Source organism: Diadema antillarum, unplaced genomic scaffold, assembly GCF_040938485.1.
Source record: "Diadema antillarum isolate AM-2024a unplaced genomic scaffold, OU_Dant_1.0 scf00000165, whole genome shotgun sequence".
NCBI lineage: Eukaryota > Metazoa > Echinodermata > Echinoidea > Diadematoida > Diadematidae > Diadema > Diadema antillarum.
The window spans coordinates 335,747-356,023 of NW_027271054.1; the positions used below are offsets into that span (position 1 = coordinate 335,747).

Sequence of the window (20,277 nt, forward strand, 5' to 3'; positions counted from 1 at the left end):
TCTCCGCAACAGAGCACTTTTATGAGTTGAGTTATGTATGAAATTAAAGTGGAAGAGTAGGGAAATAAGGTCATGTCATTTTCAGAAAATCGTCCTCCCACGACTTTCGGATCCTTTTGTTGTAACGGGTCACAAATGTCAATCTAACACCAGCATGGTGAGTAGCTTGACATTCATCCTGACAAGGAACGACTGTCGTAGACGAAATATCACTGTTCAACAATCATAGAACTCTAGAATGTGTGCAGTGAAACAAATTTGTCATCCCAAATCAACTCATCCAAGGATAGCTTATTCCATCATGTTTATGTATATTACTTACTTTTTTTTCAATGAAATATTCCCATATTGTTCTCTGCTTATTACTATTTCTTAATTTCACTTGTTGATATATTCACATTTACCCCTGGCCTGTATTCCTGGTACACTATATATTCCAGGTATCAATATAACCCCATGGACAGTGAGAAAAATGAATCTGTATTATCTACACATCTACACTTGGGTATAATGTCAGACATATAATGCACTCACACATACACACACAGACACACACACACACATACAGTGAACGAAATCAGCGTAATACCACTTCAAATATTGTGGTAAAACACCAACATAAACAAACAATATCTGAGTAGGGATTATGTACTCATTAGGTCTACATCACAATGTATCCAAAACCACTGTGCAAAGAAAAATGAAAGGATATAAAACAGGAAAGAAATTGTATGTTAAATCAAAATGAACAAGCAATAGTGTATTGTAATATAGTAGATGTACTTACAATACTCCCACTGCTGTAAGTCAAGCAAAAAGAGAATGTGTGTGTGAACTAGAATATTGTTCTCTGCAGAGTAGAGACACTTCAAAAACACACACCAGAAGCCAAAATTATACCAGAAATGAGCGATACTTGAAACATCCTTTCAGTCAAAGCCACTTTTTACCCCCCCCCCCTTTACTATGTCTGTTGGGGGGGGGGAGGGGGGGGGGCTAGTTGTTTACACTCAAAACATTTCCACCGGTGGAAAAAAATTAAGAAAGAAAGAAAAAAAAAAAAAAGAAATAAAATATTCTTCTTACCTCCTTGCCAGGCTGGCTGGATTTATGTTTCTAACTAAATACAAAAAAGGAAGGCCAAATATCCTACCGGTAAACTGATCTCAGAAGAACAGGTTTCGATGAAACAGATATGAATGATATCATCTACCGCGGCTTGAAAGATCTGAACATACATACCGGAGCAAGACTTCTGCCTTGGTATTAAATCCTTTTTCATAACGTGGACAGGCTGAAGGAAGAGCTAGAATTCCAGGAGCCTGAAAGCTAGACTAACCTTTCACCTTTTTTAGCATTCACCTTCCTACCAAACACATCCTTTCTCAAACATAATGTCCCTGGTGTAAAACCTCACTCCTCATGTTAACAGCGGACCAGAAGCATTGGAAATCTCTGGGGGGAGGGGGGTAGCATCAACATTTCTTGCAAAAAATATTCAGTCTTGAAGTCGGAAAACTGGACCGCAAAATAGGAGAGTGGGTGGAAGTGGTTGTTTGGTAGCCCGGGAGGCATACCACACAGATCTGTACATATGGGGAGGTGATGACGTGTTAGAGCTGCTACCACCCTGGTTGGAAGGACCATTTTGGGTTTTAGCTGCTGTTCTGTTTTTCTCTATAGTGTGTCTTATGTCAAGATTTTACATTCAAACAAACAAAAAATTGTAGTTTGTTATCATGTTTCTGCAAACTGCTATACATTTTTGATTTGGGTTTGATCTACAGAGAATTAATACACAGAGATGCAGGATGCTGGAAATTGCATTCCATAGGACAGTCACATCAGAAGTTCCTTTGCCTGTCCATCCGACTCACAGCTCCCAGCACACATGAATGAAAAAGTACTTTGTACATTGTATATGCACACACCAGACACATGTATCAAAAGATTGGACAGTTTATTCATAAGAGAGAATGAATTAGGCACAGCTATTAGGCTTCACCTCTTTAGCAATATGCTTCAGACATCAAGCCATTTGGGCCAGAGTCAAGCAAAGCTTGATTGGAAAACACCTCTGGGCCATCACTGTCCACGAAAACATGATTTCAGAATCATAAATGTTTCTTTTGTCACTTTTCATTTAATTTGGTTTAATAAAACATATACATAGACAAAAAAATGCTTGGGTGGAGACTCTTACTCTCCCATTTTCGGAGGGAGACCTCCTACTTTTGAGGCCATTTTTGCAGAAATCTCCTGCTCTCCCACGTGCGTTTAAATTTCTCCTGTTCTAGCCGAGTTCTAGCTTAAAAAACGAATGCATATTTCTCTCGCCAAACTTTAGTTGTGTCGTATATGTTTGAATTATAAGGCTAAGATAGCACTGTGAAGAGCATCCAGAACCCAAGATATGGACCCCTGCCCTAAGTGATGTCGTGCTTCACTTTCATGATAATCAGACTGCACAAGACTTGAAGGTATAGCTGGTATAGATGAGCAACTCTTTCTAAAGTGCTTTGATAGTCATATATTATTATCTTTATTCTAAAACTATATGTGGAACATATTGGATGACAGGCTCCAACAGCTTCTAGACAGTTTCATACCACTTAACTCCATCGTTACCATCAGTGACTGTCTGTGTAAAATCTCAATGAGGCTTTGAGAGGCTGGTCCAGTGCAGGTTAACCCAGCAGAGTTACAAGGTACGTCAATCTTACCTCAGGAGGGATTAGCATATTATCATGTACGTAAACATTCAGGTAGACAGTGCAGTTCACACGCAGCCAGCCATCCTGCAAATAACACACACTCCAAAAAGAGGGAGAGCTATGAATACACACAAAGTTTGAATCTATAGGGCCTACCCCACACATACCAAGGAGTATACTGCAGGTATATGTATACCAATTTGAAATTTAACTCTGAAATGTTATACAGGTATTAATGCTCCCAAGAGCTACACTGAAGGTACAGCATCATAACATACTTCGCACTGAGGTAAAATTCCCACAAATACAAATTACAGAATGCACACACTTCGCAATTTTGAATTACACTTACCAGGTAAACCCACAAGCGATGATAACAATCCAATCTAAAGTCCGAGACTAGCCCTCTCTTCTCTTCCTCAGCCAAAACGACAAGTATCCAGCAGAGAACGGCCAAACAATGTTGCACTCACTTTTTTTTCTTCTCCCAACAATGAGTATTCAACAGCAGCAAGTTTTGCAATTTGCAGTCGAGTGGCCCGGGGTTATTATCAGACCTACCACTTGATTTCCAATAGTTCTTGGGCTCCAGTTCGCGAAACACAATTCCCGATGTCAGTCGTCAATCAGCCACAGTGCACTGCCCCTCCCCCTTACACATGAAAAAACCTTGCCCACACCCTTCCAAGTACAGCAGGCAGGCAGGCTAGTTGGTTCCTGGACAGATGATCAACACAGTACAGTATACTGCTCCTCAAAACACCGAAGTCTCCTTTTCTGGTGGCATCTACCTGTTAACAAGGCCAGAGCAGAACTAGGAGGCGATATGACAACACCAGTCCTCTTCCCACGAGAAATGCTAGAAATAGAGTTAGAATCTAGCTAGACATACAGGCCAAGTTTTGCTGTTACAAACTCTGGAAGACTGACTGAATACCAATCTAATATGAACAGACAGCTTTTACAGACCCACTGACATTTTTTGGTTCTCATTACTCCTGTTTGGTCGGAACTGCTGAGAATTTTTTCAGCTACACCCCTCATCACACAGACTCCAGCAACATTCAAGTGGCAGCCAGGAGTTCATAAACTTTATGATCCTGTAGCACACTTGGTATAAACAGTGATATACTGTGAGGTTTTCCCCCCTTTATGGCTCAAGCTCCCACTAAACTCTACTCAGGGTGTGTTTACACTGCTTCGGTTCAGCGCTCTGCCATTGAGAGAAACGCAATGTGGCATAGTTAATGATGGCTTTGATAATGGGGGGGGGGGGGGAGGGAATGGGGTGAGTGCAAATTTGGGCAAAGAGGATTTTTTTCTTCCGTTTTTAAATGGAAGGACTAACAAAGCTGGGATCATTAGCATGGTATAGGGTTTAACCACCTCAAACTTTGCCCTTTTACCATCACCATCAATAGTAAACCTACTTCTAATGGCTATGATCCAGTTTGAAAGAAGCCAAATGAAATCATAGTGGCTCACAGGGGACAGGATGGCCATACTGCATACATGTATGAAAGCGGTGACCATCCAAGGTGTATTAATGACATTTGTTTCAACAGTCAATATGAAGTAATCTATTGCTTTTGGTAGTCCGGCTCCAATCACTCACAAATCTCTTCACTGATATCACTGCATTACGGGGTATGATTCCTACAAATACAACTCACGGAATGCATAAACTTTTCCACAATTTTCAATGACACTCACCAAGTAAACCCATCAGCATTGACAACAATCAAATCTAAGCTCCCAAGATTAGATCTCCCTCGTTTTCAACCATGAAAACCATAATAACTCCAGCAGTTTACCACAGAAATAGTTGTACTCACAGTCTTCCGGGACGTATTCCCCTTTCAACATCACAGATGCAATGACAAAGGCTTCAAATGTCATAGGATCAGCGACCTTCCGGAGCTAGTCATGCAGCACTATGTACACTTTGACTCATCCGTTATAAGCCCCCATTTTTTGGTTGGTTTAATTCTCTTCTTTTTTCGTTTAGAGGTGTGAAAAGTCAACATCTAGAGCACAACATTGCTTGGATATATGATTTTGATTGCAGTGGATCACACTGGTTTGCTAATTTGTATGTGTTTCTCAGAGCAGTTGACACAGCATATGCTACATAAAGCTACGGCAACATAATACATTTTTAATCTACTAGTATAGGAGGTCCTACTACCACATACGAGTTGTATGTTTCCCCCGTCTCTGTTCCTCTTGCAGAAATCCACAGTGATCAATGATGAGCAAGTTAATGGGAATCATCAGAAATGATATCTTGATTAGAACACCATAGGGGACTAAAAAATCATGTAGAAATGTCAAAGTGCGTGTATAAACTGGCGCACAATATGTGTTCTTGGTAAAACATTCTAGACAATCAGCAATGCCCTCACTATACCAACAAACACCTTTCTATAATGGATAATTTTCTGATTTATGACATAAATTCTCAAGGCTCTTCCCTGGGTCACAAAATTCTTTCCAACTAAAGTCGAGGTGGCATTCCAATGATATCAAACGCATCTTGTTATTTTGTTTCTGCAATCATTATTTTCTGTATTTTCATCATTATCATTTTTTTTTTTTTTTTGGGGGGGGGGTACCCATAATAAGTGAAGAATGCAAGTTTGAGCATCTCTGGATTGGACAAATTATCAATTTTTGAAAGTTCCCTGGATGAGATGGTAAATATAGAAAATTGATCAATTAACTCATATTATACATAGAAAAACAACATAGCATGAGAAGTTAAACACACAATTTTCATTCCACACTATTATACACATTTGATCCCTGCCATGGGAAGCATAAAAATTTAAGTGTGTGTGAACATGCCCCGTGGCAACCCCCTGCCCTCCTTCTCACAGAACTCCGTGGAAGACATTGTTGGCTCTGCCACTTGATACGAGGGGTCGTGACACCACAAAGACGATGGGGGGGGGGGGGGGGGGAGAGAAGGAGCAGGAACGACTGAGCGAGAGACATGGAATGGAGGAAATCAGAAAGGAAGGCTTGGGAGAAGAGATACTAGTAGTATACAAACTCTGAGAGAGAGGGGGAGAGAGAGAGAGAGATATGTGCAAGGCATATATTCTCTCAGAGCTGCGGGGTACTATATTCATTTCCTATTTGCCTCTAGCATGTATACATGTAATCATCTTCATAATTTTGCAGTTTGGAGAAGGGGAGATCTCCAGGCTTCCTGTGATTGCGAATACAGAAATTTTGTGGGCTGTGTAACATACAAGAAACCTGGCAGGGGCAAGATTGTTGTACCTGTGATATATAGCCAAAGTGTAACAGGGAATGCACTCAAATTATTCTGGGCCATCAGAAAAAAATGTATCAGTCACAAGTCAACACCTGTATAATTGGTAGACATGGCCAGTAAAATAAGCTCACATGTCAGGGTTGGATTAACAAACAAAAATGTTGTGTTTTTTCACCCTGCCATCTGGCAATGGTCACATTTTTTTTTGTTTACAAGAGGTCACTTCAACATAAACTGTTTGGAACATCACAGTCTGATGGTAAACTCTTTTTGTTATGTTGTGCCGCTCTCTCTTACTCTCACCCCTTCTCTCTCCCTCTATCTCTGCGGTTTTATTATGGCAACCCAGTCACTGTGTTTATCTCATTGCAAGTTTGTTTGGGAAACCGATGACAAGATGAATTGAAAGGGAAGACATCTTTAGGAATGTAAGTGTCAACTGAGGTCAAAGGCATGCTGAAAATATTGAATCCACTGGTGTGATGTCTGAGATGATAGTGAGCACTGATGAAACCACATTGATATGTTTCTTTTAGAACCATTACAAATATCCAACTGTCTACTTATATGCCATATAATTCATGAGTCTAATTTATTCCAAGTCATGACTTCCCTACAATTCCATGGGTGGTTAAATTTGCACAGTAATGAACTAAGAAAATATATATGCGTGCATGCCACATTCATATTAGGATCAGAGTTAATATTTTCTAGAGTTTTAAAATTTGTGAATAGCATCCGATTCATAAAATTTGCGAAAATAAAATTTGTACCAACCTTGTGAAATATAGGCCTATAAAAGGGGTATACAGTAATTTGGTTAAACTCGTGTAATGTCCGTATACCAATATAAGGTACAGCGAGATCTTTATCATTGTGTTGCAATATTTGTGCACTGTTGCAATGACAACAGAAGTGTAACAATATTTTTATATAAGATATATACATACACAGTATAATCATATTTAGCTCTCCCAGCCGCCCCCTCCCCCCACAAAAAAAAAAAGAAAAAAGAAAAATGAGAGGGTATCACATGACACATAACTCATAAACAAAGCTGTAAGTTTTGGGCATAAAGTCTCTCTACTCACATACCACAATATCTGCTTAAATTACACCAAAGAATGCCAAGACCTTTTCATGCATTCATAGAGTAGAGGGAATTCCAGATGCGAAGAAATTTCTTGTAATTGGGTCTGATCATTTAGCCTAATATCAAACTAGCATGAAACTGACATATTTGTATTGGATCCCTGGGATAAAAAAAAGTATGAGCCATAAACTTGGAATTGACAAGAATGTTTGAGGTCCCTCGGAGAGGCATTTGAAATGTAATCACTCAATTCTGTGAGTTTCGTGCCTCAAAGTCTATTTCCTTCCCACTCCTGGGATTTTTCTCTTGTTCTATCAAGCCATCTTCCTTTTGCTCTTTCTTCCTCTTTCTCCCATTCTCATTCTGTCTGTCCTTCTTTCTCTTCTCTCCCTCCCTAGCTTCTCATATTCCCTTTTCTCTTTCATACTATTTCCTCTCGCTGCTCCTCTTTTTTTTAACACTGTCTCACTTTTTTCCCTCTCCATTCTGTCTCTCTCGTCTCCTCACATTTTTCTCCTTCTCTTTCTGTCTCTCACGTCATCTCTCTTTCTCTCTTTCTCTTTTGCCTGTCTGTCTCTCCAACCCAAATCATATATTTCCAAATCCTTTCAATAATTGCTCTTAAACTGCTGTGAGTTTAGCACAATCCTGGTTCCCACCGTGGGACCAGCACGCTCCAAGCTGATCGGTAGAGAGTTTTCTCCCACCCCCAGTCTGCTGAATCTTTCCAACTGCTCCTCCAGTTGCCATGGCAACACCACATAGCTATGCCAGATCTCATCGGCTGGGTTACTGCTGCAAATTCAAGTTGACATCTCTCAAATTTTTTTCCCCCTACCTCCATCTCAACTTGGACACGCTGGTATAGAGGCAGACCAATTGTAATTTTTAACTGTTTCCACTTCCTACTCTGTGTTGTAATCTTCCATAAGAACAATTTTCATGAACTTGTTATGTGTCCCAGTTGAAGTCTGTATACGTAACTTTGTATAAAGTGATAGTCATAGGGCCTATACAAACATTGTAGTTATTGACTATTATTAACAGATCTCTAGATCTTGCAAAGAATTATTTGGCATGTACCCAAACATATAGGTCCTACAGTGTACAGGAATTGCACATGATACAACTGCTGTTACTGTTAAATTTCTGACTTCACAGGCAAATTGGAAATAATGAATACTGAAATATTCATAAAGCTGATTTGCTTTTACAATTAAATAGGATTCATAATCAGCCAGAGTCACAATGCAAACTGAGTTGCTCATGGGAAAAGTAAGGTTAGATATTCCTTCAGGATCATAGAATTAAATGAAAAATGGGTGCCATACTTAGTGTGTATATCAAATTGCATCAGCATACTTTTCTATAACCCTTTTTCTTTACACTATTGCCTTTAGAAATATTGTAAAAAATCATAAGTGTCCTTATTAGCTCAACTGGAAATTACAATATCTTGGGTTATTAATTAGGTTAACTGAAATATACCTAGTTATCAGCCATGTATATTACAAAGAAATACATTGTACAGTTATGATACCTTCATGTTCTCTTCTGAGAAACAAACCAAAAACTCTTCATAATACCAAAGCAAACTTTTGAGAAAGTCTCGTAAGAACATACCTTTGACAAAATCTCAGTCTTGAACAGCTTGAGAGAGACAAAATGAGTTAATAATTTCTATTTGCAAACCTTTTCTCCATACACCTTTGGACAAAGCCACCGTCACAATTTTCAACGTTTGGTGCCAATGCAAATCTTGACACTGCTTTGTTTGACAGTGAAAATGGTGGTTAATAACCACCAATAAATCACTTGATTTTTGGGTAATTTACGTTTCAAGCAAGTTGCTAATTCCTCTTTGGTTTGTCACCAATGGAACAAAGTTCAGCATTTACAACCTCCCTCGGAATGTGTCATGGGTATGGGCAGGGGTGGAAACTGTATAAAAGTAGAAATAACTTGACTGTAGTCTAATATACCACAAGTAATCTCTGAAATGTGCAGTGACCAAATCAGTTTAGGTTAAATTTTTATCTCAATACAAATGGAAGAGACTATAGCTAGCCTTTAGAGCTCAACCTCTAGAATTTATCATGTCTTAACGTCACTTACATGTAACTGGAATTTGACACTCCTCATAAGCTCAGCCAAGGTACAGTTTGAACCAAAAAAAAAAAGTGTAGCAAAAAAAAAAAGCTGCTGAAAACTGCTTATCCATTAGTGGCGAGCCAATGGAGTAAATTGGAGTCAAAAGGGGCCTGAGCTTTCGATCCTAGCAGAATCTTCGTCAGAGGCAAAATGACAAACAGGCAGGGAAAGCAATAAAAAAACAAAACAAAACAAAACAAAACACCACACAAAACACTCACAAACAATGAACCCAAAACTTAGCCCAAACATACAAAAAACACAAACAAAGCAGACATAGTCTACCACATGTTGCATCACAGAAAATGTAAACACATCGGGCCTACACACTGTCACACCATAATACAATCTGAGTGCACACACCCACTGACACAGACTGTCACACACACAATCAGATGACAGCCTAAAATATTTGCACATTTTTATTTACTATCTCCCACGTTTCACTCTGCATAAAAGGCGTTAAAATATAAACAGCAGCAGACATTCCATGTTTGTACCATAAATGACCAGCTGATCTCACCTGTCACAGATCTTGGTCCATCTCTGCAGGATACCGTCCAAGACCTGCTTGATCCTCGTGGTGTCGTCCTCTCGGTACTCACTGGTCAGTCTCTCGCCGGACTCGCTGACCGCATCGATGCACGGCTTCCACTGTTCTACCTCCTCCAGAAAGGCCTGTGTTTGCACGGAAGAAAAAAAAACCACACACACCAGAATGACTGACATGGATATGGTACATCAGTCCCCATTTTGGCAGCACTATATAACAGTTTCATGCATAGATATTGTGGGGATACAATTTTAGATAAACAAACAATCAAACAAACGGACAGACATACATTCAAGATTCTATTGGAAAACCTGAGATTATATAGTACTGTAAAAGTGGAAATTTTCCCTGCATAGAAATTTTGAAGCGAAACAATCAATGTTCATTAAATACAAGAGACCCGCGGGTCACGCGCTCACCTGAGTATCGCAATTTCCCCTTCCATGCATTCTTGAACACTCTTACCTGAGAACATTGGAAACTTAGGTCTACATATGGACCCCCCCCCCCCCCCCCCCCCCCCCAACTCCAGGGTGGGGGGGGGGGGGGGGGGCAAGCAGCCCTGGATCTGCGAACTAAAGTCATCAATGTACAAACTCATGGTATTAACTATGCTTTATCATTTCTGGTTCTAGAGTAGAGTAAGATTTGAAATATTCCTTAATGTGGGAGGGGGGTGGGAGGGGGGTGGGAGGTGGGCCCCCTAGGGGCCCCCAAGAGGGACATGGTGCCCATTTGAAGGAATTGAGATTCTATCCCCCTAGGGATGCTACCTGCTAAGTTTGGTCAAAATTCATCATGAGGTTTTCAAGAAGATGAACATGTACAATTCAGGCCCCATTACAACTGCAGTGTACAAAGTGGTAGGACTTCTCTCCATCCCCTCTCCTGGGTCCCAAGGGGGGGGGGGGGGGTGGGGGGGTGGGGGTACCCCTGCTTCCACCAATCCCATGAATAAACTTGAAACTACAGTCATCAATGTACTAACTCACAGTGTTATCTAAGCCCTATCACTTCTGGTTGTAGAAGATTTTTAAAGATTCCTTAATTTTAGGGGGTTTGGGTCCCCCTGGGGGCCCTCCAGGTGGGCCATGGTGCCCATTTGAACAAATTGAGATCATATCCCCCTAAGGATGCTACCTACCAAGTTTGGTGAAAATCAGACATGGGGATATCAAAGTGAGGATGAAAATGTACAATTTAGGCCCCATTAGGACCCCTCCCCATCTCCCTCCCCTGGGTCCCAAGGGGGGCACCCCTGATTTCCTCATGAACAAACTTGAAACTACAGTCATAAATGTACTAACTCATAGTATTAACTAAGCTCTATCACTTCTGGTTCTAGAGAAGAAGATTTTTAAAGATTCCTTAATTTTAGGGTGTTTGGGCCCCCCTGGGGCCCCCCAGGTGGGACATGGTGCCCATTTGAACAAATTGAGATCCTATCCCCCTAGGGATGCTACCTGCCAAGTTTGGTGAAAATCGGTCGTGGGGTTCTCAAGAAGAAGATGAAAATGTAAAAAGTTTACGCACGACGGACGACGCACGACGGACGCGGGACGAAGAGCGATCGCAATAGCTCACTTGAGCCTTTGGCTCAGGTGAGCTAAAAAAAGCTTATCTAATTAAAAAGGGGTAGATTTATAAGCAATGATCCAAATATTGGGTAAAAGAGCACCTGTATGTGATTTAGACTTTTAACATTTCACTGAAAATGAAATGAATTTAAAATTGCCACAATTTTGTAAAGGAGATCATGCTCTACTACGTGATACCAATAACTCAAAACTCCCCAAAATTGCGCTAACGCCCTTCTGGTTCTCAGCCAATGATATGTAGATGCCGTAGATATGTAGATACCAAACAACAAAGGAATAAAAAGAGGAAATTTGCAAGAGAGAGGAAGACAGGAATGCACACCAATATTCACTACTGTCAATTATAAGTTACACATACGAGACAACAGAGGGCGCCATCACCTTTTGAGCGTCCAACTGCGCCTGCAGCTGGAGCACGTCCTGGGCGACGGGCGTGTAGCGGTCAAGCGTGGTCTCCATCTTGTCCAGCCAGGCCAGAAGCTCCTGGGTCAGCTCGTGGAAGCGCTGGGAGTCGGCCATCATGGTCTCCAGCTGCCCCGCCCGGTGGGTGGCGCGCTTCTCCGCCCCTTCCCACAGCTCCAGGAGCCTGGCCACTGGAGATGAATGAAATGATGAGAACAAAATGAAAAAATGAACAAACAAACAAATAAATATCAAAATGAACAAACAAATAAATAAATACATAAATTAATAGATAAATGAATAAATGAGTAAATAAGAACTAGCAAAGAAACATTTCATTGATTCAGCAAATCAGTGACAAAATAATCATACAGTGAACTCCCATTATAATGAACACGGTTAGGACTATAACGAAATTCTGGTTACAATGAAGTAAAAATTTAGGCTGCAATATTGTCAGTTTTATGTTTTTTATTGTTTATTTGTTCGCTATAACGAAATTTTGATATAACGAAAGAAAATTGCCAGTTCCGAGGACTTTGTTATTTATAAGAGGAGTCCACTGTATAATCAATCAATCAATTCACCATCTTGATATACAATCAAATGCATGAATAATCTGATGACAGAATGTGCATGCCATTGAGGGTAGGAAAGGAAAGGGACTTGCTAACTTAGGTAATTTTGGAGACAGACCTGTTGGTAACCCTTCAGTAATCAATTTGACAAAGGAGCAGGTGGTATAAACTCTGTATCTCTAACATTGAATATGTATAATTCTTTTAGTCTAGAAAACAATTTCTGATAATGCTCTGTCATCAAAAGACGAAGAAGAAAAAAACTTAAGTAACATACAACATCACATATTAATTAGACTGAAGAGGGTTTATGGACGGATGTTTACACTCGTCAATGTGTTTGTTCGGGCATAAATATCCCCAGGCAATTCCATATGACATCTTTACTTTGTCTAAACAGCAAACCAAAGAAACTTCTAATAAAAAATACACATCTAGTGTGTTCTTATGTGCTTTGTGAGTGTATAAAGGTTAAAGTGGATGGACTCACTCTTTTCCTGGAGAAGTCGTTTGCCGCCCTCATTGACGGTCTCCTCCTGTATCGACTTGGCCCGTTTGACGAGCTCCTTCAGTTGGGGATGCTTTATATCAAGGTCTTGGATATGAGACTACAGAGGAGATGGAGGGGTGGAAACAAGGAATGGGCAGAAAGGAAGGAAACATTTACAAAAAAGGTAATAACTGATAATCACACCAAGTTTGGATCACTGCAGAACTTGCTTAAACATATCTAGACTAATGGCTTGTCTGCTCGACAAAGACAGAAAAAAAATTACATCTGTATGAACTAAACTATCTTTGCATTTATGGGACTAAGGAGAATATCCTGACTAAGGATATCAACAACTGATGTCATTGCATAGTTCTTAAATCCATTTTAAAAACTTGGTAAACAAAAACATTAATTTACCAACCTTTTTTTAATATCACAATTATACAAGAGCATGGGTCACTTTGTGTCAAAAGTATTACAGATGTGCAGTATAATGGTAGTATGATTATACAATCATTAGTTTACCATTTATATGAAGTTATTGTTATTCCTCTACTTATCATGGTTTATTCTCATTACTATTATTATTACCATTATCATCATCACCGTCATTATCATCACTATTATTATCATTAGCATTATTCGCATTATCATGATTAGTTTATACTGCAGGTGCTGTCTCTCCGTGTCTTTTGTCCCCCCCCCCCCCCAAGAAAATGTCACCTTTATACTGTCATTGGTGAAGTCTTAAAATGTCTGAATTATTTTTTTCTTCATTAAAACTACCACTATTTATATTCAATGGCACTATCACTTATTTGTGCTTTCAGACTTTGTGGCCGTCATAAAGTATATGACATAAGGAACAGAGGCAGGCTTGTTTTCACTGATGATAAATTCCACTAATGCCTAATGTGGTATTCCATAAAAAGATTGTTTTTTGATCAATCACTCCTAGGCAACCTAAATATAACTTGACAGGAAAAGTTCATTGCCAAAAACAGAGCATTCTTTTTATTATTATTTCTAGCATGACAACATGTTTTGCTCCATGGAAAAATGTCCTGCAAATACAGAGTGATACTACAAAGGAAAGATGTTGTATCTACACTCTACGCCATTCTATGATCCAATTTATAATACCCTTTAAACAGTATGACTAGCAATATATCAACTAAAGCAGTTGAGTCATTCAAATGCTACAGGATTCAGTGATTGTGAGCGAGCATGTTGTGAGTGTGCTGTGTTGCAGCGGTGGCTGTGTGAGAGTGCATTTTGAGAAGAAAAAAACAACAACATAATGAGTGAAATTTGAAGGGAAAAAACAACAACTGAGAGACTGCTGTGAAAAGAACATATCTAAACATAATGCAAAGAATGAAATCAGACTTTTTTTTTTTGCAGCAGACAGGCAAATGAAGACAGGTCAATGCCAGATTTACAAATTAAACAGTTACGTCACTATAAATCTTATAAATAAAGCAAACTTCTGTAGGCATTTCGATACAGTACAAAAATCTTTACTGCTCTCATAGGGCATTTATCAACTCTTATAAAGGATTTTTTAGCACTTATACACGGTAGGTTCATATTTCATTGTTTGGAAAAACAAAAATCTAAAGACAAGTAAATTGGTACTGAATGCAAGGAAAAAGATACATGAGTACATCAGTTTGGTGATCAATTCATTAGCAAGGAGTGCAAATATAACTTCTATCAATTCACATGACACTTTACACATACATTAGGTGAGTTCTGGCCAGCCTCGTGGAAATTCCTCCTACAGAACAAAAAGCACAGGACGGTGTACAGCGATACAATCTAAGTATGCAGTGATGGTGTTTATTTTTTGTCTCAGGATGAGAGATTATCTCTGTCTACTGGATGAGCAGAGATTCCTCAAAGCACTTTGGAAGTTAAGGAGTTGTTCTGTAAAGTTATGTACTTATAAATTTGATAGAAATTGATGCGAGTTCAACAGGTCATCAAAAGGATCTTTGACAAATTCTTCTCTATAGATAATCATATGATCATTCTCTCAAAAAAAATATAGTAGCTTCCAATTGAATTAACATCCTCATACTTCTATAAAGAAAAAGATTAAAGAACAATATGCTTTCCTGTAGCCATGGGTATTAAAAGAGACATAAAAATGTTGTTTTTGTGTTTGTTTTTTTCATATGCACTGCAAGATTGCAATAGGGAACATATCTTTTTTTTTTAGTGATATGATTTCCACCCAAAGGGTGCCATATTTGTTGTATAACATTTTGACAGCAAAAGTCATCAAGCTGATTCATCGTGTGATCAGGAGATGCCATCACAAATTATTTTAGTAAACAAAAAATATATCTCAATGTCAGGGCAACGAGTTGATCTACGAGGCTGGCCAGGTCAATACATTAATTTTCTCACTCCCACAAATAATGTTAAATTTTGTTTGTTAAACTCTTGTTTCTACACTTAGGTTACTGTAATATGCCCAATGCTAATGTAGTGCCATCACTATAAATCAAACAATATGGTTATCCCCCACCATGACATGAATACACCACCCTTGTACTTTTTTAGATGTATGGTAAATAATCATTGACCATCACCATGAACATTACATAACATATAGAATCATTCCATACAACCAGCTTGAATAGGCACAATGATGAAATGATCAGTTCAGCGGTGAATTAAATCCCCAATGACCACAAAATGTTGATAATGCAAAGCTCATTAAAGTGGATGAGAATGAAATGTAGCAAATGTACACACTTATAAATCATGTATGAAAAAAAAGAAGATAAATATGTCAGCAATGGACATTATTTTCTAGACCTTTTTGACCAAAACGCTTACAGTGCGCAGTAATGTTTGAACTGAATGATGTCCCATGACACTTGAAATGAAAATTACAATTTACTAATGTGTACCTGTACATGTATCATGGAATGTACATGTATATTTTATAGAGTTGCATGTTTACCTTTCAGTTGGTAGAATAATACGAAAAATACCAATTATCTATCTCCAGCAGTTCCATAGGGATGACTGTCTATTTACATCACATTACCAGAATTATCTTACCACAAAAAGAATAGCGTACAAGTATGTGCAATGATATTCTATATTGTCCTTGGGTTGACGATACGTCGTTTCGGAATTGGCACATATTCAAGAACCTCCGAAAAATGCTGATTTGAGTTTCAAACACTGCAATTATTAATGTAATCCAAAACAATGTTTCTACATTATTTGATATCACCAGTGATATTATTTTGTAATAATGTTGCAAAATTCTCCCCCAAAAATTCATGATTTTTGAGATACAAAGTTTTGTCATCCCAGGGGCAATATATGAAGAATTTGAAAGCAAATACAGACAACACCATATTCAACATTTTTCAAATAAGATCATTATTTCATAGAGAAAATTGAATCTTATCAATAATGCTCTATTTGAAACATCAAAAAAGTATCTTTTAAGATATTATCAAAATTATCAGATATACTTTAATTTCTTTCTCAGTTTTTTCAGTAGCTCCAATCTCAAATATCTGAAGTTGGTGAAAATGGATACATTGCTTTTTGCATTTAAACTCTTCATATAATATTACGTGTAAACTTGCATTCATCATTTGTTATCCCTACTTCTTTAAACTAACATGTACCATTTCTTTCTCAAATCAAGGGAGTGTTCACACAATTTTCCTCTTTACAGACAATGACATAGATGCTCTGTATACCTCGTCAATTTTTGAAATTCCAACAATGGGGGGCTCACACTTCACGCATGACCTGTCATTTCCCCACAAAGGACGACAACACCACAAGCGCACACTGGGATTGAATCTATTGAATGCTGCTGGAATCAGCAGCACAATTACAGTGCTAGCACCTTCAGAAGGGCAACATTCACACCCTGTTTGTATGAGGGAGGAGTGCGGAGTTAAAGAGAATCTCAAACCTATGCACCTTTCCTCTCACAAAACAGGAACAATTTTGAAAAAGAACAAATTCACTTGGTGCACAAACAAAGATTTCTCATGCTTTTCTAATCTGAAGTGTTTTTACATACACAGCCCTCCACCCCCCCCCCCCCAAAAAAATCAGTTTTTCTCTTCACTCCCCCCCCCCATTCAAATATGATTGTTGTTATATCAGAACAGCACTGCTCAAAGGACGGCTTGAACAAGTAATGTATATTGCACAGTGCCAACATGATACATCACCTCAATACATTACTACATGTACAAGTATATTTTGTCATTACTTTGAATAATCATTGATTACTGATTAATAATTACTGAAAGCTATTGAAGATCAACAAAAGCAACTGATAAAATCGTAATACAAGCTGTATTTTGAAATTGTCTTCAGCATGAAGATGAAAACAAATTGTTGTAAAATGAAACATAAGTATAATATGCACTCAGGTATAAAGGCATCGGCAAAAACACAGGAGTAAATGCACACGCCAGCAAATAAACATAAGCAATTACAGATAGAGGCATAGTCATCACATTATCACACACAAGGCTGTCATTTAGAAGAACTCGACTCTGGACTTCAATGCCCTGAAGAGCCTAAAATGATTAGTTTTGGATCTATTTGCTCGATATCTATGCAGTCATACATACGCTACTCTGACAAGTAAATCATCATTGGTATTACAAAGCCTGACAAACCAATGATGTATGGCATATTGTGTTTACCCTCTTCAAACCCGACACCACATTTTTTTTCTTTCCATTTTGACACTCTTGGAACACAGCTTAAATCAATGACAATCATTTTGTCTCTGATGCATTGATGGCAGAGCGCCCTCTCTTGCTGGGATGAGGGACATGTGATAACACAGGTAGGTAGTGTCAGGTTTTTGTTTGTTTGTTCATTGGTTGTTGTGTTTTTTTCCAAAATGGGCCATTCATATACACTGTCTACTCATGAAATTCTCCAAAATGGCCTGATGTGCTTCAATCTACAATTCAAGGAAGGAATTAGAAGGTTAAAAAGTTGCAGAACAATATGCTGGAATAATTCATTGTACTTCGGCAGTGGCACATATGTCTGGTATATGTCATGCCTCCATGTCGTTCTCATTATGAAGAAAACAAACAGTCTTATACACTGTAAATACAGATACTGTCATCTTCACAGCCTGTGAATTATCAATGGTGAAATTATCCAGTACTGCAATATATACATCAAATATTCAACAAACAGTTGTGCATGTATTGTATGGGAATAGTATATCACACAAATAAGGCTAGATTACCTGTTCTGTTAATAATCATTTGGTAGTAAACCAACACCGAATTCTTTGAAATACTTGATACTTTCATCATTTTTTTTTTTCATCTACCGTTAAGGTGAACTAACCATACAGAAAATGCTGCTCATCAATGAAAGTGAACGCTTTAATTTGTGCAATGTTTCTATTTACCATCACACGTACTGTACCTCACAGAGAATACAATCGTGAAATGGATCACAAATGTGTGATCCCTATTGCGTCCTCAGCCACCACAAGTGTGGGACTGGTGCTAAAAGGGTTCAAGAGTGATGATGCAATCTTTTTTTTTTCACTGGTTGCCACGTGATTTGATGTTGCGCGAGTTGTGAATGCATGTGAACTTATCACAAAAACAGGAACAAAAACAGACAAACTTGTGCAGAGTGAGCATATCAGCCACAGGAAAGGGTGATGGGTTTTCACGATGGTTTGACATTTGAACAATTTGAAAGGGGTGGGGCATTTACAGCTTACAGCGTATGAATAGCAGCTGAGCAAACTCAAATGTAATCACTCATTCACACACAACAGCTGTTGGAAGTGACAGCGACAATATGTTGAATGGCTATTAGGCTAGATTATGCTTTGAAAATACTTTGGCCGAGTTTCTTTTTCTTTGAAATTCTAACACTTGTATGATAAAAATGAAAAACATCTTGATTTGATATCTAGAAGAGTATCACAAATAACTAACACAAAATTATTGTTATTTTTGTTTTAATTTTAATCAACAATTTTGTTATGCCATAGTTGATTCCTAGATGTCATCTCGAATTCCTAAGACCACTATTCACTTTGCATGCACTCTTTACTAATGTGTACTAACTACTTTGCTGTATAGCCTTCCAGTTAATATGTACACCTGAGAATCAGAAGGCCGTTTGTCACCTGGCACCAATTCTAAGTACTGAAGATAACCCCCTTTTGCTTTGACACTATGCTATCATCTTTGCAAGTTGCCATGACAGTATATTCTCAGCATAGACCAGCCTCAAAATGGACGAAGGAATGAAATAATGAAACAATTGTGTGGGGAAACAACTGCACACTGAGCAACATACAAATGAATGATCTCCTGTTAACATTTTTATCAGTTATCTACTGATTTTTTTTTTCACAGAAACTGAAAGATCTAAAAATAACCATGCCAATTATTCTGTGCAGAGCAACTGATGATACCCATTTGATTCTCACAAATGGCTGACACAGAGAGACAGAGAGAGATAAAGAGATAGAGAGAGAAATACAAATAGATAGATAGATAGGTATATATAATAGATAGATATGAATAGACAGATCTAGATAGATAGATATAGACAGATAGATATATAGAGATAGAAATATGAATAGAAAATAAAGATAAAAAGGAATGCATCTTAACCCGTTGAGGACGAGTCCCGAGTATACTTGGGCAAGCGTCTATGGGAAATGTGTTTTGTAGCAAAATCAAACTGTCCTCAACGGGTTAATGAAGGTTCAAAAGTGTTTTTTTTTGTGGTTGTTTTCTTATCAGCAAAGGGTCATGTGATTTTAACTGCTGAAACATGGAACTATGCTCATAGACTAGCAAGGTGAGGAAAAACTATTGAATGTGACTCTATCACAACCTCCAAAGTGAAAATAAAGTCAGCGGCTAATAGTGGCCAAGCTACAAATAGTGCAGCTTTATTAGATAACTAAATGATAACACAGAAATATTTTTGCCACGCAAAGGTATTCTATTGAGTTTTATTATTCTGGACTCGGCAGATCATAGCTATTTGATTTTTTTTCTATATATATATATTCGTATTCTTGACTAGAACAAATCTTGCATATTTAATTTCACATACTTGAACACTACATCTATCTAATAGGATATAAGTCAGATAAAATTAGACAAGTCTATAGCAGATCATTCTATCTCTGCTTGACTGGCCTTTATACCCAATCACCCCCATCTCTTTCCTCATCAAAAACAGTTGCTAAATCAATGATAATTTAATAAGAAGAAGCTAGCAAAGAATGAATAAAGATAAATGCTGGCAAAATAAGTTTGAAGCATATTGGCTGTGTTCAAGCAGCGTGAATTTTTAGTTATGAGATTTTTGTTTTTGCTTTCTACAAATTTTCTAGCCCTCCTACG

The 20,277-nt window shown here is 38.3% G+C and overlaps 1 protein-coding gene across 1 annotated transcript in view; it reads right to left on the reverse strand.

Annotated features, from left to right (window-relative positions):
- LOC139722430 (dystrophin-related protein 2-like) overlaps positions 1-20,277 on the reverse strand; it is a 111,775-nt gene that overhangs the window by 79,088 nt on the left and 12,410 nt on the right. The window contains exons 4-6 of the mRNA XM_071633722.1: positions 12,863-12,980; positions 11,774-11,985; positions 9,765-9,919 (exon numbers count right to left, since the gene is read on the reverse strand). Of these exons, the coding sequence (XP_071489823.1) occupies positions 9,765-9,919; positions 11,774-11,985; positions 12,863-12,980 (485 nt within the window). The remainder of the gene's footprint in view (positions 1-9,764; positions 9,920-11,773; positions 11,986-12,862; positions 12,981-20,277) is intronic.